This window comes from Macaca nemestrina, chromosome 10, assembly GCF_043159975.1.
Source record: "Macaca nemestrina isolate mMacNem1 chromosome 10, mMacNem.hap1, whole genome shotgun sequence".
NCBI classification, from domain to species: Eukaryota; Metazoa; Chordata; class Mammalia; order Primates; family Cercopithecidae; genus Macaca; species Macaca nemestrina.
Window position 1 is genome coordinate 571,900 of NC_092134.1, and position 21,043 is coordinate 592,942.

The 21,043-nt window shown below is 62.4% G+C and overlaps 1 protein-coding gene across 17 annotated transcripts in view; it reads right to left on the bottom strand.

The window, feature by feature from the left end:
• LOC105490587 (fibrosin like 1) overlaps positions 1-12,397 on the bottom strand; it is a 96,460-nt gene extending 84,063 nt beyond the window's left edge. For 7 of the 17 annotated variants that reach the window (XM_071070732.1, XM_071070734.1, XM_071070733.1 and 4 more), the window contains exon 1: positions 11,628-12,334. In XM_071070732.1, the coding sequence (XP_070926833.1) occupies positions 11,628-11,918 (291 nt within the window). In that variant the 5' untranslated portion in view covers positions 11,919-12,334. Of the gene's footprint in view, positions 1-11,627 lie in introns of all 17 variants that reach the window. The other 10 variants (XM_071070740.1, XM_071070735.1, XM_071070737.1 and 7 more) reach the window with 6 other exon arrangements.
• Between the last annotated feature and the right edge of the window lie 8,646 nt (positions 12,398-21,043).

Here is a 21,043-nt window from a genome sequence, read left to right on the forward strand (position 1 = left end):
AGCCTCGCCCTTCAAACCAAAGGCCTTCTGCAGGATTCCTCTGGGTGGCCATGAGGGCCAGGCATGGAGAGCCGGGTATGGACGGCTGAGGCAGCACCAGGGAGATGGCCCAGGGTGGCAGTTTGCCAGGAGGGAGGTGACGAAGGGCTGGAGCCTGTCCCGGCCACCAGTGGGGTCTGCCAAGGATTCTAGAAAGGCCCCCTGGAGGGACAGCCCACACCAATGCTGGCAGCGGGGGAAAGCAGGCAGCTGACCCCTCTGTCCCTAAGAACCTGGGGGGCTGCCGCAGGTTGGGGCATGAGGACACATCAGGATGGTGGTCAACACACTGAGAGGGACGCGTCACTCAGACCTGGGAGGTCAACACTTCAAAACGAACATACATCCCGTCCGTGCACTCTCTGTACACACGGACTTCCTCACAACGAAAAGAATAAAAAGAAAGGGAGATCTTTTGGATTTAGATTTAGATGAAGAGAACAGAAAGGAGCCAGGAGATGGAGACACCGGGCAGGTGAGGCTGTCCCCAAAGAGGGGATGCAGGGCAGGACCCTGTGAGCTGACGTCTGGGCAGCCAGCCGAAGGAAGGGGAGGAGCCACCAGCCTGGGTGTCCTGCTCCAGGGCCGTCCTGCATGCTGGGCCCTGCTGTGTGGCCACCACTGCTGGGATGACGAGGAGTCCACTGCTGGGGCCCCAACCTCTCCAGAGACCCCTGTCCCGGCCCCTGAACAGGAATGGGCCGTGCATTTGCTCACAGCAGCCTCTCTCACTCCTGTCCAAGGCCTTGGCCCCGAGCAGAAGGCAGGCTCAGGCTTCATTTCTGTGGCTCACTCTGGCCCCTGTGAACTCACGACAGCAGCAAGGGCACCTAGTGCACCAACCACCGGGGCTGGGCTTTGTCAGCCCACACTGGTCTCTGAGGCTCCTGGCCCTGGGAGCCCCTCCCCCAGCCACTCACCCCTGCTGGCAGCTGCCACAGGCGATCCCACGCAGTAGCCTGGGACACACAGAGCCTCTTCCTCAGCCACGGGGGGGCAGCCCGGGCCCACGCCAGCCAGGTGTCGCTAAAGCCACAGGCCTGGGGTACGAGGACCACAGTGGCAGCCGCCGCTCGGCCCCACCTTTATCCCGGGATTCCAGTCCAGCTGCGCCCACAGAACTCACGACCCCCAGGGCTGGGGGCTGGTAGGGGCTGAGCCCCAAGAATGAACAGGACTGAGAGGCCAACCCACTTCTGACCTCAGGGTCTCGGGGAGGAGAGTCATAGGGGAACCAATGTAGCCCCCACCCAGTCCAGTCCACGTCGGGGGCCTGGTCCACATCACGGTCCCCCTCCCTGGGCAGTCGCTGCAGGCCCCTTGGGCTCTTTCCCCGACCGGCTCCCAGCCACACGGTCCCTGGGGAGAGGCACGCAGCCATGCCGGCCATAGGACAGGGTGTAGCAGGCAGGTAAGTGGGGCATGGGATTAGGGTCTGGCCGAGGACAGCCAGAGGCCTGCTGTGGTACGAGCAGCAGCAACTGGGGCAGGCGCCAAGGGCTGTGGGGGATGCCACAGCAGGACAGGTTAGTGAGGGTGGGGTTGTGGCAGGGCCTGGGCTCCCTGTGAGGGCACAAACAGGCTCTTCCAGGCTGGACAGAGTCTGCAGGGCCTGGACTCCCTGTAAGAGTGTCAACAGGCTGTCCCGGGCTGGACGGAGTCTGCAGGGCTCTGGGCTCCCAGGCAGGGAAGCAGTTAGACGACGTCTGATTTAGAAAACTGTAGACTGGGTGGGTGGAGGGACCAGGACAGGGGACAGCCACAGGGCCAGGACTCCCTGGAGGCCAGTATGGACACACAGCAGGACCAGGGCCCTACGGGGGACAGAGGACAGGGAGCAGAGAGGCCGGTCCCATGGGCCCAGGCCAGAGAGGGGGAGCCCCAGCCTCCAGCCCATGCCTGAGTTCTGATCCTGCTCAGCCACTTGCCAGCAGTGTAGATGCAGGAAGTGACTGCATGGCTGTGCCTCAGGTTCCTCATCTGTAGCATGGGGACCGCACAGCACCCGCCATGGGGGCTGCCGAGGGGAGTGGGCGTGACGCACACGAAGTCCTGGAGCTGTGCCTGAGCCTGGAGCCGGGGCACTGCTGCCCTTTCCATCACTGTCACCACCGCTCAGTAGCAAGGCTTGGTGGTGGGGCCGCGCGTAAGCCTGGGACACACTCAGTTATTCTGCTACCTACAGCCGCCCAACCAGGACCAAGTTCTCAACAGAGGGAAGGTGGTGGCCACAGACTGGGCAGGCGCCCCTCTGGCCTCAGTGGGGCAGGGTCACAGCGTGCGGCTCCCAGCCCCAGACACTTGATGGCTCCTGCAGAGTCCAAAGGGCAGTGCCTGTGCCTCCTGAGCCAGACACCACGGATTCTGGCCAGAGGGTCCTGGGTGCACACACATGGCACACACGTGGGCTGAGAAGACGGGCATGGAGACTTCAACGCCTGTCTGGGCTGCAGAGGGACCAGCAGCCCACCCAGCCTGCTCTCTGACGCCAGCACAGCTCTGGGGAACCCCATCCACCCCACAGGCCAGCTTTCTACACAAACCAGATCAGCACAGCTCTGGGGAACCCCATCCACCCCACAGGCTAGCTTTCTACACAAACCAGATCAGCACAGCTCTGCTGCGCCAAGAGAGTTGGGGCTCGGTGGCTGTTCTGTCCCTCACACTCCTCAGGGCGCCTGTCGTCCTCTACAGGTACGTGGAACCAAGTGCCCCATTTGCCCTGATCTCACGGAGTGTAGGTACTGCGCAGTGCCCCACCCCCAGCCCTGCAGTCCCCCAGCCACAGCCCCCAGCCGTCTCCAGACAGCCTGCCACAGGCACCCCAAACCAGTACCACCTGCCACCCGTGCCCTTCCTGACAGGATCTCAGGAACCGCCATGCCACAGTGCTGCCCCTCACACCTGCACTCCTCCCTCGGTGCTGCCCCTCACACCTGCACTCCTCCCTCGGTGCTGCCCCTCACACCTGCACTCCTCCCTCGGTGCTGCCCCTCACACCTGCACTCCTCCCTCGGTGCTGCCCCTCACACCTGCACTCCTCCCCAGAAGCCCTCACGGTCTCCTCTGTGACTCCAACGACAGCCTCTTTACTGCCATCCCAATACTCAGTGGCAACGGGGCCTGTGGGTGTATCTTGGGGACTGGCCCAGGGCCTGGCACACAGCCAGGGCTCAATAAATGCTTGTAGAGTCCGTCAGGGAAAGCAAAACAGCTCAGAATTCTTCCCTGCTGGCCAGCAGCTCACCTGGCCTTTCCCAGAGGTCCAGCACCACTGCTGCCCAGCACCACTCTGCCGGGCTGGCCCTGGAGGCTCCACTGTGCAGCAGCAAGACCTGGGCAGAGGTCTGGAATGGGCGGGGCAGCTGCCGAGGCCGGATGAGGCCCACCAGTCCCAGGGACCAGTTTGGCCACCCAGGCTCCTGGAGGCCTTACAGAGCACAGAGCACTGTCCCGGGGGACAGCAGAGGTGGCAGGTACCCTTGGTCACATACACAGGCAGAAGGGGCCCAGCCTGCCGTGGTGAGGGTGGAGGAAGCCTGCTGAGCGGACGGGAGCATGAGCAGGTGGCCACAGGACCTGGCTGGGGTTGTCGGCCTCTCTGCCCAGCCCACAGTGGGGTGAGTACCATGGCCAAGCCTCAGTTTCCATCCATCACACAGGGTAGCCGCAGCTGCACCTCCAGCTGTCCTGGCCCACAGGGACACCAACACCTAATGGTTCTTCAGCTTCCAGCCTCCCTCCCCCAGAACAGGTCGGTGTCCATCCAAGCACAGCCCCACCCAGCTCTGCAAGGCCCACCCAGGGAGGGGCACAGTCAAGTCCCACCCAGGGCCACCCTGCTGACCAGGATGGGGGGCCCTGTGCAGTAGCGCCTCGAGGAGCCCCGGCACCTCTCACAGCTCCCACGGGATCTGGACGTTCCAGGCTGTACAGCAGGAGACCCCAGACTTCCACAACCCACATCCCCACATGGGTTGGTAGGGGCAGACCAGGACATGTGTGTGGGGATGGTCCATCCTCTTCATTTCCCTGGAGGGTCTGGAGAAGGACAAGAGTGGAGGGCTAGGGGCCGGGAGGGGTGAGCAGCCACAGATCCACTCTGCTGCAGTCCTGGACAGCCTGTAGCTCAGCCTCCAGCTGGGACCTCCAGAGATTGGCCAGAAGGTGTCTGACAGGCAGGTGGCCGCTGTGGAGCCTCTGCGAGGGTGGCTGGGGGCCTGTGGGTCCTGCAGGCCTCCCCACTGGAACACTCTGACTGCTGTCACATCCTGACACAGCCCCCGGCCCCGTGCCCCCCCGCACAGGCCTCACCGTGAGCGCGGGGCCCGGAGAGGGACCCACACCCATGGGGGCACGCAGCTGTGGGGCTTGACAGATCTGGATGGCCAGCTCTCCCCACCGGCCACCTCCCCAGGTTCCCAAAGAAACAGCAGGCACCCTCCCCAGAGGCCCTGTGGGCCAGCTCTCCCAGGGAGTGCAGGCCAGGCTCAGCGACGGGCCTCCCAGCTGCTGCCACACGACCACTCTAGATGCCACATGCTCCTGGGGTGGGGCCGGGGAGGACATCAGGCCCGAGGGGTTTCTCGGGGAGGCACATGCAGGGCACAAACACACACATCGCATGCCACAAGCCCTGGCCCTCCCTCAGAGACCTGGGGGCTGCTTACATGCTGACCCTTGTTTAGGGACCAATGGCTTTGTCATGGGCCACGTAGGGGCAGTCAAGGCCTGACCCTGGGCCACTGAGAAGGGTTAGATCCCCAGCCCGGGACTGCCTCAGCAGGGGTGAGGTGGTGCCCCAGGGGTCCCGAGGCCCAGAGCCTGGATTCTAGCCTGGGGCCACTCACTGAGCTCATCTTGACAGGGGCAGGAGGCTGGGGCACTGAAGGGTGGTCACGCCTGTGGACTCCTGAAATATGCAGGAGCTGAGGCCAGAGGGGGTCCTGGTGCCATCTGGGTAGGGGAGTATGGAGGGGGAGCCCGGAGGGAGAGGACAGCCTGGGACACAGGGGTCACTCAGACTCCTAGAGGCTCAGGTGGGCTGGGCTCCTCCTGCAGGACTCAGGGGGCTCCTGGGGACTCAGGTGGGCTGGGCTCCTGTGGCTGCCTCTGACTCAGAGCAGCCAGGCTGGGTCCACCCCGGGACCCTGGCCCAGCTCTGTGGTCCTCCTACTTAGAAGGCCCTTCTGACCTGGCCAGGGCACCCCGGGCTCCTCTCCCCCAGCCTCCACTTCTAATGAGGTGGTCCCGTGGCCCCTCCCTCGTTACCCGTGTCCCCACCCCAAACCATGCTGACTTAGGATCTCTAACTGGTCACCATTAAATGGGCTGGAGTACTGGGACCCAAATGTTCTGTCCAGGTGCTGAGAAAGCGGTTAATTCTTATGCCATTTTGTCGTTACAGAAAAAGATAAAAAGTTCCCAACCAAAATGCAGAACAAGCGGAAGTAACTCTACTAGAAACAGGGCGGCAAAACTCCGAACCATCGGCAAAGCAACCCAAAATGAGACTCCACCAACACAGGAGACACCAGGGCCACGTCCGGAGTTCAAGGACAGACCGACAGCAGCAGCACGGGTGCCGTGGGGCCTGGGAAGAAAGCGCAGGGAGGCGGCATAAGCTGGGTGAGCAGGGCCACCCCTACCTGATGCTGGACCAGAGACGCATCCCGCAAAACACAGGGCGCCCATCAGAATGCCAGGAAACAGGGAAGGAGGGAGGGACACAGATACCCGCAAACAGCAACACCAATCCTCACGCTCCGGACACACAAACGCAGTAAGGTGCGAAGAGTCCCGCAACACAGATGCGGGGAAGCAGCAACGTCACAGCCATGTGCAGATGCCAGCAGGGCCTATGGGAACCCCCCAAGAGTCCCCTAGAAACTGTCTGTGCTGACGAGAGAATCCAACAAAGTGCCCAGGTAGAGATGCCAGATGGGAAAAAGTTTTCTTAGACAAACAGCAACAACCAGCCAGAAAACACAGCGAAACGAGGCTTCCAGAGTGACAAAAACACAAGCCCGGGTAAATACCCAACATGGGCCCCTCGGCAGGCAACAGGCCCTCACGACCATCAGGAGCCTTAAAACTGCCACCCACAGACAGCAGGGCCAGTTCAGGGCACTTCTCTTTCTCTAGAGAAGCAATCCCACAAAGGCAGGAGATGGGGGACATCTGGGGACAGACCTCCCGTCAGGACAGCTGGGGCAGCTGGGGCAGCTGGGACATGAGAGTCTAGTCCGGGAAAGAGGGGGTGGGGCCAGCCCGGGTCTGGTGTGGGTCTGGCTCCCTGCTGGAGGACTGTGCAGTGAGTCACAGGGACCCCTGGGAGACCCCGACCGCAAAGGTGTGCAGCACGTGCAGATGCACAGGCATGCGGCGTAGCCACAGCAAGGACGGGAAGGCCTTGGAAACCTGAGCCAAGAAGTGACAGGGCCAAGCAGCCAGGCGGGAGGGGATCCAGGCGGGAGGGGATGGGGAAGAGGGCCGGGGACCATCCTACTGTAACAGCCCTGACCCCGAGGCCAGCAAACCACCAGGCAGGGCCCGCGAGGGGCAGAGCCACAGGCAAAGGACGCAGAACCCTTCTCAGAGCCAAAGCGGCCAGGTGCAGGCCCCGCTACAGCCATGGCAGGGCCTGGGGAGCTGCTGGCCCCCAGACAGGGCCTGGACAGGTGGCGGGCACCCACGTGGACCGAGGGGCCAGTGACTGTTTTCATGGCCCCTGCGTCCACCTCCCAAGGGAGCAGCCCCTGCCCACGGCTGTGAGACTCTCTGGGAGGAACAGGAATCCACACAGCTTCCAGGCAGCCCCTCACTGTCACAGGGCGGGCCCTGGCTCAGCTCCGCACCCCTGCCCCATGGCTGTGGGTAAAGCACTTCCTCTCGCTGGGCCTCAGTTTCCCCACCTGGAGACCAGGAAGCAGCCACAAGGAGTTCCCTGGGCCGAAGCCTGCCCTCTCCCTGGCTCTCCTCACTGAGCCCAAATGTCTGCGGTCTCAGCCCCACCCCATCTGTCTGAGAGTTGAGCCAGGTGTGGACTCACAGCGCCCCCGGCACAAACTCAGCCCCCACTGGCACCACCAACAGTGTGGTCTCAGCGGTGCCCGGAGGTCCAAGTGACACTGTCAGGCCCCACATGCAGTGCTCGGCGGGCCGGGCCCAGCCCCAACATGGCCAGGTCATACTTCCGGCCCCAAGCAGCCAAGAGCCAGCCCAGATTCTATGCCTGGGCCTTTGCTCCTGGAATCCTGGCCACTCTGTGAAGCCCACCAGGCCCACTAGGGATTCACAGACAGACCACCTGGCTCAGCCTCCAGGATGCAGGGCAGGGCAGGAAGGTGCCTGGGCCAGTCCCTCACACTCTCACATTCCCCACCATGGGCTGTGTCCAAAAACCTGTACCCTCCCCTTGGCCAAGGCCCACTGGCTCCAGGCTCACACCCTAAGCCCACCAGCGTTCTGGGCCATTTTCAGCAGGGGTCACAGCTCGCCCATGGACAGCCCTGGGAGGCCGGGGGCCGCACACAATCAGTAGCCTGGGGTTTCTCGAGCACAAGTTTCCCGCCTGTCTGTGCATGTTTCAGCCGCAGCAGGTTCAGCAGCGTTTTGGGTGATGTCCTGTGGTTTATGCTGAGCAGAGAATGTGGAAGCACAGGCGTTAGAGGAGGCCACTGGCCACCAAGCTGGGATGCTGGGTGCTTTCCTTCCGCCTTTATTCCCAGGACACACGTGGACCTTCTGAGTGGCCGTCTGCCAGTCAGGGAACAGCTCAAGCTTCAGCACACACCTTCTTATGGAGCTTGATGTGTGAACCAGGTGAAAGTCACCAGGTGAAAGTGATTTGTTGTTTGAAAAATACAAATCAACAAAAACTCACAGACACCAAACCAGAATGGTGGCGTCCGCCTGAAGCTGGTGGCCAATGTACTCCCGGGCACTCTGCCACCTCCCTGTGGCCCAGGCCCAGCCCAGAGCACCGTGGCCATCGTCGCTGGGGTTGTGTGGCCAGCATGCGGGAATGGGCGGTGCAGCCCACTGGGCTAAGCGGGCCTGGCCTATCTCCCGGGAGATATAGGGACCAGCACAACCTGTTCTGTGGCCTGAGGCCAGATAAGGATGGCCTTTGCTATCTGGGAAGACGCGGTCTGACGCAGCCCTGGATACACCTCTCAGACCCCAGCCTTCTTGGGAGGACCCCAGGCAGAGAACAGCAGCACTGACCGGGCACGTACGGTCACAGCACTGCTTCAAGGGCAGGGGGCTTCCTGTGTCCTCTGGTCAGTACAACCAGGGGACAGAGCCGTCACAGGATACAAAAGGGACAGCAAGAGCCATATTCCCAAGCACCCAGAGTCCCCGGTCAGAGCAAGAGCAAGGGAGAGGCCAGCAGGGCTTCCTCAGGCCTCCTGTCCCCACAAACCACTGCCCCTGGTTTGAGAGTAGAAAATCAAGACGGCTGGCTCAGGTCAGCCATACCGCCCCACCCACCCCAGCACACCCAGTCCAGCGTGCCCCTCTGCAGGTCCTCAGCCCTGCCACAGGGCTCCCGTCTCCATCCTCCGTTAATCATTAATGCTGTCTCCAGGGCTGCAGGCACACCCTGAGCCAGGCCAGACCCTGGCCCTCCTCAGCCCACAACCACCACCGCCAACATTTAGAGAGTGCCTGCTGTGTTCACAGCACATACAGACACAGGGACAGGACAAGGGGGGACTCCTCCTCCGCTACAGGAGCACATATAAACATGCAGGTGGTGGGGGCCTGCCCCGGGCACAGAATGGCCTGTGTGTCCCACCCAGGGTACAGAAAGGGGGCAGGGGCTTGCCCAGGGCACAGAACGGGTGTGGGGGGCCTGCCTCGGGCAAAGAATGGCCTGTGTGTCCCACCCAGGGTACAGAAAGGGGGCGGGGGCTTGCCCAGGGCACAGAACGGGTGTGGAGGCCTGCCTCGGGCACAGAACGACCTATGTGTCCCATCCAGGGCACAGAAATGGGGCAGGGACCTGCATGGGGCACAAAAGAGGTACAGAGACCTGCCCCAGGCACAGGGCGAGGGGGCCCTGTTGAGACAGGCAGGGAGGGTGGTCTGCCTGGGGGAAGAAGGGGCTGTGAGTGGGGGGCCTGCCCCAGGGGCCGGGGCTGGGAGTTGGTCCCAGCACATGTGGGGTCTGGGAGGAGGTAACAGGACTCCCGCAGGCAGGCTACACCTCCCCGGCAAGTCTACACTTGTGTTTGGTTGTTTACATCACTGCAGTGTCCCGCGGGCACGAGCCAGCCTCTGGGGTTACAAGGGCTTCCTCCGACTCCTGAGTGTCCCATCCTCCAGCATCCCAGAGTAGGAAGATTCCCCAAGACGTGGGTGGGGACAGAGAGACTGTGAGAGAAGGAGGCAGAGCCGAGGGCAGGCTGCTCCTCCAGGAGTAAACGAGTTGATGCCTGTGAAGGGCAGCTCAGGTGGAGAGAATACTTACTTAATCAGTCATTACTATTTATATGATTACGATTTATCTGAACTTTGGGGAAAAACCACTACACTTTGACAAAAAATGTGGTCAACCAAGAGACACGTGTGGGACGATCATGAGGTTATGACTTGTGCAGAAGCCCCGTACTTTCCCAGGCAGGCTCCGAAGGGCAGAGGAAGGGGCATGAAACCACCCCGGGGTGCCGTGGCTGTGTTAATGCCACGCAGAAACAGACTTGTCTCACTATGACCTGGGGGACCGCTGGTCTAAGTCGAAGTCACCAAAACCCACTGAACCCACTGCCTGCAGGCGGCGGCACGTGACCCTGCTGGAGCAGGTGAACAGCCAGTCAGAGCCACTGCGGGCAAAGCACATGGGCCTGGGATTGGCCCTGGGTCTCCCGGGCACTTTCTACACGCCGAGCTCTTCCCAGCACCAGACCCCATAGGAGACACAGAGGACAGTGTCTGCTCTCCTTCAGTTTACAAGTTCTTGCGGGAGACAAACATGGAGAGCAAAGACATCCTAAAACAGCTTCGCAGAGCGCGGATGACAGGAAGAAGGTGGGCAACATTGACGGGGGTGGGGGGCACCACTTCAGAGGAGTCCGAGGTGACATTTTCGCAGAGACACAAAGGCACCAAACATCAAGCAGGCAGAGAACAGCAGGGTACAAGGGCTGACCCGCTTGGAGCAGCAAGGAGGCCGCGGTTAGGGACCCAGGAGGTGCGGGCGGGCAGTGACGGCTCCGGAAGGTGGGCATCGTCGCGGTCTCAGCCGCAGTGCAGGAGCCGAGCACAGGGCCTGGCTTGCAGTACGTGCCCAGTACACATGCAGTCCATGTCATTATCACCACTGAGAGAGCAGAAGACAGCCCCAGGGCCACCCCGTCCCAGCACAGAGCATGGCGTGTGCCAGCCCTGGAGTCACCCAGTGTGCACGACAGAGGATGGCCAGGCTGTGTGATGGGCCTAGCACCACCCCTGCGTCCTGGGCCCACAGGAGCCCCAGCTCTGCCGTGCACTCGGGACACAAAGCCCCAGCTCTGCCGTGCACTCGGGACACGAAGCCCCAGCTCTGCCCATGCACTCGGGACACGAAGCCCCAGCTCTGCCCGTGCACTCGGGACATGAAGCGGCACCTGTTCTGGGGCCACTTCCCTGGAAACCAGCCCTGACCCAAGGCTCTCTAGTTTGGAGAGTTTGGATGAGAACTTGAAGAGGACTTGCTGCCTCAGGGGCCTGCAGTAGCCATCTCCCCTTTTCCCAAAGCTCAGCTTCCGAGACAGGGGGATCTCAGGCCATGGGCTCCCAAGCCCCTGGAAAAGTGAGAGGGGTTGGAAATAGGGTGATTCTGGGAATCAAAGTCCAGCAGATGAGGGTCCCCCAAAGTAAGTGCCACACGAGACACACCTCGCTGAGGGGGTCTCTGCCCTGGTGGAGGGCACCTGGCTAGCATTCCTGCCCAGGCCAGTCCTGGGGAGACAGTGCCCGCCCCAACTCTGGGACAGCATTTAATTTCCTTCGCTGCTCAGCTGGGTTCACGCAAGAGGGGCAGTATTTGCTCAGCAAATATTGTCCATCAGCCAGACAAGCAGTATTTTTTGCCAACCTATTAACCATGCAGCAAGCAACAGTCACCAAGAGGGGTCTTGGGATTAACCCTCCTTCTCCTCTTCTCAGCAGAGCCCTCGAAGGGAGGGGGGAACGGGATGGCCCGCGGAGTATCCATTTTATCACCACCTCCCTAAGATCCAGCACTGCTCCCTAGCACGTCCTGAACCAAGCAGAGCGATACGCTGGCAACAGAAACACAACTGATAAAAGGCCGACGGTGCTGTCAGACAGCCCACGATTTCTAAGCGTGGATTTCTTTGCCTCTGAAATTCAAAACGTCCCTAAACCCACCCAACGCTGCTGTGTCTTCCAGATGCGACGGTCTGGGAGAGCGGTCAGCACCCAGGGTCCCTGGAACGGGGGCCGAGTGCCCGGGGCTTCCCTCAGGGGTGCCCACGGCGCGGGCGGTCACAAGTCCAGGGGTCCCGGGACCGCCCAACGCGTCAACTCCGGGCCCCGTTCTCGCCCCGACGCGGGCGAAGCTGTGCCCGTCCACCTACCTCTAGGGCCTCCAGGGTGCTGAAGCTGGCGATGGCGAAGCCGTCGATGACCTCCTCCTCCTGGGAGCTGGACTCGCGGCGGCGGCGGCGCGGGGGACGCGCTGCGCGGGGCGCGGGGGCGGCGCCTCGGGGGGGCGCGCCGCGGAGGCCCGCGTTCTCCTTGCCGGGGCTGGACTCGGGCTCGTCGCCCGACGACGGGCTCTGGGCGCGGGCGTCGCGGGCGGCCTCCCGGCGCCGGCCACGGTCCCGCTGCGCGCGCGAGCGCCGGCTCGGGCGGACCTTGGCCTCCATGGCGGCGCGTGCGCCCCGTCGGGCCGGTGACCTTGACGCCCCGCGCCTGGCTCGCGGCAGGCGGGCTCCCTCGGCTACGCGGCGCCGCCGGACTGAGTGTGCGCCGCGCGGGCTCGGGGCCTGGGCGGCGGCGGGCGGCGGGCCGGGCCGGGCATGCCGGGCGCGGGGGGCGGCTCAGCCCCGGGCCCGGCGCGGCCTGGGACCCCCGGCGCGGGCGGTTGGGCGCATCGGCGGGGGCGGGCCCGGCGCTCAGCGGCCCTCGGCCGCCCCCCCGGGGGCGCGCCCCATGCGCGCGGCGCGGCTATCGAGCCGAGCGGGCGGGGCCGGGCGGGCGCGGCGGGCGGCAGGCGGGCAGGCGGCCGGGTTCCTGGGCACCGGGCTCGTGAGGCGGCGGCGGCGGCGCCCCGAACAGATAACAACTGACGCACTTCCGCCCGGCTGCGCTCGCCAGAGGAAGTGAGGGCCGCCGCGGGCGCCCGCGCGCCCCGCCCCGACCACGCCCCTACCACGCCCCGCTCACACAGGCTCCGCCCCCTTCACGTTCACGCGGCCTGCCCCGCTCACGAGGCTCCGCCACTTCCCGCCCCCTTCACACTGGCCCCGCCCCTACCCGCCCCGCAGGCTCCGCCCCCTCCTCGACCCGCTCACGCAGACCCCGGCCCCGCCCCGGCCGGCCGCGCTAGTTCATTCAGGCCCCGCCCCGCCTGCAGGTGCCCGCCCTTCGGCCTGGCCCCCTAGCCGCGCCCCGCCCCGGCGCCCCGACCTCTCCTGCAGCCCGCGGTGGTCGGCGCAGCTCCTTCAGGGGAGGGCGCTGGGCGTCCACGGCCCCTCCAGCCCCTCCGCGGGCACCTGCGGGCGGTACTCTCCAAGCGGGAGGCGGGGGCAGCGCCAGCCTCCTCTGCGGGGCGGGGGTCCTCGGCCGCGGGCGGCTTCCGAGGAGGGCGAGGGGCCTCCGGTCCTGCGGAACCGAAGTCCTGCCCTCGGCTAGCGTGGAAGGGACGGGGAAAGGGCGAGGAGGACCGGGGGAGGGTCCTCGGCCAGGCAGTGCCCCCTCCCCGCGCCCCTGCGGACCCGCCCGGGCTTCCTAGGATGCGGGAGGGGTCTGCCCGCGTCCCCGCCCCGCGCCACGTGCCCCCAAGTCCCACAAGAAAGCAACTCCAGCCACCGAGACCCCGGGGAACGCGCCCAGCGGGGCGGGGGCTGCTGCCTGGCACGGAGCGCAGTGCGGAGGGCGGCGCGGGCAGGAAGCGCACGGGGGCGGCTGCGGTTGCGAGGCAGGCGCGGGGCGAACTTCCTCCTCCACCCCCAGGACAGGCCGAGCTCGGAGGGGCCTGCCCGGTGGGGTTTCCTGAGCCCCGGGGCCCCTTGCGCGTGGGCACTAGAGTCATTGATTCACGCAGCGCGTATTCGCCGGATGCCTCCTGTGTCCAGGCGCTGTTGGTGACCCCGCAGCGGCTGAGACAGATGACCCTCTTAGAAGTGGGAGAGAGACCCTGAACACAGGGCCAAGTAGAATATCAGCCAGGGATAATCTTAAGAAAATCGAACTGGGAGGTGTCACAGAGAGTGGGCATTGGTTGGTCCAGAGGGCCTCCCCCGAGGAGTGGCGACTTCGAGCCCTACGCAGTCATGGGGACTCTGCTTCAGGTCGGGGCCACAGCCCTGCACAGGCCCTCGGAGGAGAATGGTGGTTTGCTGGAGGGCGGAAGGGAGGGTGCCCTCGGTTGCCCTTAGTGGGAAGGGGTCCCTGCCCACTCTGCGGGGTCCACATTACCATGCCTCTGGGAGAGGCGACTGGCGGCCTTTTGTGCGGGGCAGGAAGGGTGTGGTCCGGGCATCACGGGCTGTTTGCTGGGCTGAGGCAGTCGGGAAAGTAGCTCACTGGTGTGGGGGGACTTCCTGTTCACCCAGCCTCCTCCTGTCCACCCAGGCCGCTCTCTGGTTCCCCGTCAAAGCCTCCCCAGGGTGGGGGCAGGGCCCGCCTCCCCCTCTTCCCATTCCGGGTTTTGTTAAACCGTGGTTTCACCCTCCAGCATCCTCCCTTTTGATTTTTAAAAGCCTCATTAGGAAGACAGAAGCGGACCGGGAGCAGTTTCTCCATGCATGCCTGCTCCCGAATTCCCCTCCCTGGACAGAAGGCCAGGAAATGTGGGCGAGGGTCACCCAGATGGCATTTCAGGCTCTTGTTTAGATACAGACCCCTTCCCGAGCAGCCTGGGAGTCCTCACCTGCTCCTGAGGCTCCCAGAGGCCACCCCACCCCAGGCTGGGCCCAGAGGTCAGTCAGACTGCAGGGGGCATCCTGTGGGCACCCCATTTCCCCAGAACAATTGCTTGGGAAGGTCTGAGGTTCTGGTTTTGAAGTTTCTTTTTTTTTTTTTTTTTTTTTGAGACAGGTTCTCACTCTGTCACCCAGACTAGAGTGCAGTGGCGTGATCTCGGCTCACTGCAACCTCCACCTCCCGGGTTCAAGCCATTCTCATGTCTCAGCCTCCTGAGTGCCTGGGACTACAGGCCCGTGCCACCACGTCTGACTAATTTTTTTTGTATTTTTAGTAGAGACAGGTTTCGCCATGTTGGCCAGGCTGGTCTCAAACTCCTGACCTCAGGTGATCTGCCCGCCTCAGCTTCCCAAAGTGCTAGGATTACAGGCATGAACCACCACGTCCAGCCGGAAGTTTCTGATTATAGAAATACGCTGTTTCTTTATCTGGTCTCTGAAGACGTTCAGATGCGTGACCCCAGTGAAGGGCAGGGGCTCTGTAGACCTCCTCAGGGGCTTCCTTTTTGGACTCTCCCTGGGTTTTCCTGGCTGTCCTGGGGGAGGCGTCCCCAGGTGCCTTCTCTCCTTTGATCCATTTCCAGGTGTTCAGATGGCCAACCAGGGACCAGCCGCCATCTCTGGAGTTCTGGGCTCAGGTGCTCCCCAGAGAGGGCTTGCTCTGGGAACCTTCTCTTCCAGGAGAAAGCAGCTGGGCTACGTGCTGGATGGGAAGCCCTTGGGAGGGAGGCCCGGCTGGGGGTGGTTTCTGACAGATGCGTATTTGCCTGCCTGTGGACCGGGCTGTGTGTCTCCAGGAGCACGCATCGCAGTGACCAGACATCCCACCCAGGACTCCGAACCTCCCCGGGGCTTGCCAGGGCCCTGGGCAGAGCTTGCACCACGAGCCCCCCACCACTCCCACTGACTTCTTGGTGCGGTGCAGGGCGGACCTCCTGTGCTTGTTTGGTTTTCAGTTTGTGTGCTCACACATCTGCCCTCTCTTGCCCCAGGCAGGATGGGGTGCTTTGGAAGGTAGAAACTGTGGCGGTTAGGAGACCCCTAGACCAGCAGCCTGCAGAGCTCGGAAGTGGAGGGAAACGGCTGGGTTGTTCTGATGGTGGCCACCAGCCACAGGTGGCTCAAGCCTTTGTAACGTGGCAAATGCAACTGAAGAAGTGGATTATAAATTTTATTTATAGACTTTAAAATATAATAGCCAGTGGGGCTGATGGCTACCACGCTGGACGGGAAGTTCTAGAGCCGGCTTGCCTCAGCCCCAGCCTCAGCTCTGCCACCCACTCAGAATACTTTGGGCAAATGATATAACATCTCTGTGTTTCCGTTGTCCCGTCTATAAAGTGGGGGTGGTGTGGTGATGAGGCATCCCGCTGTCGGGGGTCTGAAAGCCCCTGGGTGTGTGTGTGAATCCATGTGTGAGTCAATAGAGGCCTCAGATCCGTGACGGGAGGGAGGTGTGAGCACACATGTCTGAGCCCACCCCAGGATTCCCCACCCCTCACGTCTGAGGTTCTCTGGGGCTGCTGGTCTGGGACCACACTTTGGGAACTATGGGTTTAAATGCGCCACAGTCAGGGCCCTGGGCACAGTCAGGGCCATAGGTGAGTGCCTGGCATGTCCCTACCGCACCGTCGCCCATCAAGCCCTCGAGCCCCCTCCTCACTCTCTCTTCCCCAGCTCTTGCCAGTGAAGCCCCTTCTCTTTCCGCACTGCTGGAGGCCCACAGATCCTGCCCACAACTCCTTCCCGGCCCCTGGGGCTCAGCTCTCTGGCCCCACCACCAGCCCAGGTCCCTTTCCTGCTCACATCACACCCCTTAGCACTCATCCTTCCAGTCACCCAGGAAGGGGGTCCATCCTCCACGCACAGCGACTTGCAGGCAGGGGTTCTGCAAAGCGTAGCTGCGTCTCCCACCCCAGCCTGCCAGGAAGCACAGGCTCACTGGAGTACATCCTCCTGCAGCCCAGACCCTCACATGGCCACGGCCACTGCCCCCAGCCCAGTCCCTCACATGGCCACGGCCCCAGCCCAGACCCTCACCCAGCAACAGCCCTGGCCCCCAACCCAGACCCTCACCCAGCCATAGCCCCGGCCCCCAGCCCAGACCCTCACACGGCCACAGCTACGGCCCCCAGCCCAGACCCTCACACGGCCACAGCTACGGCCCCCAGCCCAGACCCTCACACGGCCACAGCTACGGCCCCCAGCTCAGACCCTCACGTGGCCACAGCTACGGCCCCCAGCCCAGACCCTCACACAGCCACGGCCCTCCCAGCCCAGACCCTCACATGGCCATGGCCCTCCCAGCCCAGACCCTCACATGGCCACGGCCCCCAGCCCAGACCCTCACCCAGCCACAGCCCTGGCCCCCAACCCAGACCTTCACCCAGCCATGGCCTTGGCCCCCCAGCCCAGACCCTCACCCAGCCATAGCCCTGGCCCCCAACCCAGACCCTCACACGGCCACAGCTACGGCCCCCAGCCCAGACCCTCACACAGCCACGGCCCTCCCAGCCCAAACCCTCACATGGCCATGGCCCTCCCAGCCCAGACCCTCAGCCCCTGCCTTCACCCAGCCACAGCCCCCAGCCCAGACCCTCACCCATCCACGGCCCTTGCTCCCTGGCACAGCGTCCTCTGGCAGAGCCCTGAGTGGTGCTATGAGCATCTGTGTCTCCGGCATGGCGCGTCAGCTCCTCCGTCTTAGCCACTGGCCTTTGCTTTGGAGATTTCTTCACTGCCGTCTGTAATGCTGTGTGCAAAGTTAATTGACATGAAATTGTATTCAAAATTCAATTTGCTCCAACAGATCCAAATTAGGCCCTATAAATCAGCTAAGCCATTTGTCCTTTGGGTTTCAAACTTGCTTGTGGGATGACAGCCAGAAAGTATGTTCCATTTCTTGCAGCCCCCAGCCCCACCTTTGAGCCAGCTGTCGGCTCCAGCCCTCCGCATCCGCCCCTCTTGCTTCCCATAATGGCATCTCAGTGGATTTTAGATGTATAGTCTGCTCTCGTGGGTGCCGTCTGGTGACACAGCAGGTCCCAAGGCCCCATGCTTCCCTGGAAAAGGAACAAAGGAATGTCAGTCAGCTCTCACTTCGAGAATGCTGTGTAACAAACAGCCCCTGGGCTCTCAGTGACGATGCCTTGCTCACAGGGCTGCAGGGTGACAACAGGGGCTTTGCTTCTTCGTTCAGACTTTTGTCAGGCCCAGCTGTAATCCACAGGCCTCTTTCTGTGGGATGCAGGCGTTTATTCTCCCTCAATGGCTCAGGAGGCTGAGCAGAGCCACAGAAGCCTAGGAGAAGCCCATGCTTGAAGCCTCATGTTGTGTCTGTCCAGGAAGTTTCAAGGCTAGGACCAGCCTCCATGGAGCAGAGAAATTGTGCCTTCTGCTCTGATGGGGTGTGGTGGCCCAGTTTGTCATGCAGGCGACCCAGGTGACACCAGTCAGGTGGCCTCTTCCTGGAATTGCAGTTAGAATGTGCCTTGAGCCACGTGTCAAGGCAATTGAGAATTTGGGGTCCCCAGCGTGCCCCCTTGCAGTCATCCTGCTCCTGAAGATATGCTATTGCCTGGTTCTGAGCCTGCTGCAGCTCCGCGGGCTGCCCCCTCCCTGTTCACCCAGTGGAGCAGGTGTCTTCTCTCCGCAGGGGCTTGAGACCTGCCGTCCCTTCCCCTGGGCCCTCTCTGTCCCCCAAGCTCTAACCCAATGCCACTCCTTCCTGACGCCGATGGTGGCTTTGTGCCACGTGGGCCCTGCTGAGCAGCAGACAATTTCCTAGAATTTTCCTCGCCAGACGGCTCTGGGTTAGGGCTGACCACAGAAAACCAGCAGGCATTTGGAAGGCAGGAGTGGAATGCAGAGGGCAGAGGGAGCCACACGGAGTGGCCTGTTACACTCCTGCCATCGTGAGACTGCTGCAGACCCCCGTCCTCTGCACCCCAGGGGGTTTGGGCCACTCCAGGCCTGCAGCACCGTGGGCTCCAGCCACCGCCTGCCACTGCCCCTCCCAGTCTGGGTCAGGAGCGCTGGAGTCTCCCTGAGGAAGTCAGTTCCGCAGGACATGGCATCACCGTCACCGTGATCTCCATGAGCTCCCGTGCGCCTGGCTCTCCCCATTACCACACTCACCTTTCTCTCCTGGCGGCCACTCCCTGGCTCTCCTTGGAGAGTGTTTCAGCCAGCCACGCTCTGCGTGCAGTGTGAGAGTGCACAAGCTTGCACAGGTGCTCACACCAGAAAGGGACGTTGTGGGTCGGGAGGAGGGTCCCTGTGCTGGGCCCCGGCCCCCAAGTCTGCCCCTTGCAGTGGGGTGCCCAGCCCGGTGTGGGATCAGGCTGCGGGAAGGGGGAGAGGCCAGGGACAAGCAGCCGGGATGAGCGTGGGCTGTTTCCCTTGAAGATGGCAGAAATGCAAACCCAAAGTAGCCCATACCCTGTGGGGTTCCAGACACGCCCCCAGCTTCAGGCAGGGCTGGATTCAGGGACAGGGGTTCCAGTGGCCTCAGCTTTAAGTGGGGAGTTAAGGGGTTCAATGTCAACAGGAAAAATAGAGTTTTATGAAGCTCTGAACAAAGTCCTGAGTCCTCTCTGAACAGGCTCATCTCAGGCCACCGAGCCCCCATGGCTGGGGGGTGTGAAGCTGTGACTGAGAGGCCTCAGTCTACCCAGACCACAGACTGAGGAGGCAGAGGCAGGCCCTAAAACTAGATGGGAATGGACACTGTAGGGGGCCAGGTCCCCACCTGAGGCCCACCTGCCTCACTGGGCTAGCACTGGGGCTCGAGTCTGCACCCCACCTACCCACCTCCCTGCAGGTGTCCCAGCCACCCCACGCAGCTCTCTGGACACCTTTGTGCTGCTTGTGCCGCACTGTTGGTTTTTGGGCCCGAGCTGTTCCCACCTCCCACGGCCAGCAGGTCCTGGTTATGTCCCAGTTATGTCCGGGTTATGTCCCGGTTAGGTCCCGGTTAGGTCCGGGTTATGTCCTGGTTATGTCCAGGTTATATCTGGGTTATGTCCTGGTTAGGACCCAGTTATGTCCGGGTTAGGTCCTGGTTAGGTCCCAGTTATGTCTGGGCACATCTGTCAGTCATTGCTGCGTCCCAGCGAAGGCAAATCTCAGTGTCTGCAGCCGTGAGCGCTCATATCCCTCCCAGCTCTGTGGGTCAGCTGCAGGCTCCCGTCCACCCTAGTCATGCCTGGCTGGAGCCTGGGTGACTGTGTTTCCCCATGTGAGACCAGGGGATGGGTGAGCCAGGCCTGTGAGATGTAAGGCGACGTCTGCAAGGGCATCTGGGGAAGATGCCATCTGTGATGAAGAGAGAAGGACGCACAAAGATGTCATCCGTTTGTCATCCTGCCCACTCGCCCCACTCCTGGCTTTGAATGCTGCCCTGTGAGCAGGTACTCCCTGGAGCTGTGGCAGCCTTTTTGCACTCATGAGGCGGCGAGCTCCAGGAGGAAGAGCCAGCGTGCTGAGACAGTGGGGCAGAAAGAGAGATAACAGAATGGGGAGCGGGCGGCCTGGATCAGCTGCCTCCAGACATTTCATCCGGGAAGTGGCTGTCTGTACAGTTTGAGCCGCTCTTCATTGGATGTTCTGTTTGGATTTGGCCTCTGGCTGCAATCTGACAGCATCAGTTTGGGGAAACAAAAATATGTCTGTATTCAGGCAGAGAGGCATTTAACATGGGGACGGGCACACAAATGTCGGAAGAGCTGTGCAGCCATCCCGGACACAAGGGGGCTGGGACGCTCTCGGTGCCAATGAGACCAGACAGCAGGGGGCTGGGACACTGGGTCAGGCGCATAAACGTTAGAAGGGCTGTGCAGCCATCCCGGGCACTAGGGGGCTGGGACACTCTCCGGGCCAACGGGACTGGATGGGGAGCTCCTGGTGACCTGCAGAGTGTGACTTTTGGCTGCCTCTGTGCAGGTGTTTCCAGAGGAGACTGCAGTGTGTGTCCGAGTGGCAGAGGTGAAGATGACCTGCCCTCGGTGTGGGTGGCACCTTCTGGTGGGCCAGGGGCCAGAGAGAACAGAAACAGAAAAGGGGAATGCGTGTCTCCCCACGGCAGCCAGCCGGGATGCACGCTTCCTCTCCTCCCTCCGACCAGAACTCCAGGCACCCCAGCCTTTGGACTCCAGGACTCGCACTGGCAGCTCCCGGGTCTCAGGCCTGTGGCCTGGGGCTGAGTCGCACCCTCAGCTCCCTGGGTTCTGATGCTTTCTGACTTGGGCTGAGCCACGCTACCAGCATCGGCGTTGCCCAGCCTTCAGACGGCCTGTTGTGGGACTTCCCAACCTCCATCGTCCGGTTCCCCTAACAGACCCCGCGCACGTCTCTCTCCGTGTCCTGCTGGCTCTGTCTCTCTGGAGACCCCTGACTAACGCAGATGCGCTGCAGGTGAAGGAAGTGAGGAGGCTGTGTTACGGGTTACCTTGTGTCCTCAGTATCACTCACTAAAGTCCCAACCCTCAGAACCCCAGAACGTAACCCTGTTTGGAAATTGGGTCTTTGCAGATGTAATTGCAAATCTTAAAATGAAGTTCGCAGATTTGGCTCTACATCCAAACATCGGTCCCCTTGTGAAAAGAGACACAGGCCTAGGGGAGACAGCACGTGGGGATGGGAGCAGAGGCTGCAGCAACGCATCCACACAGCCGGGAAGGCCAAAACCACCAGGAACGGGAGAAGCCACGGGTCCTCCCCTGGAGCCTCCCGAGGCAGCGTGTCTCTGCTAACACTGATTCTGGACATCGGGTCTCTGTGCTTTAAGCTGTACTTTTCTTTTTTTTCTTTTTCGAGACGGAGTCTTACTCTGTCACTCAGGCTGG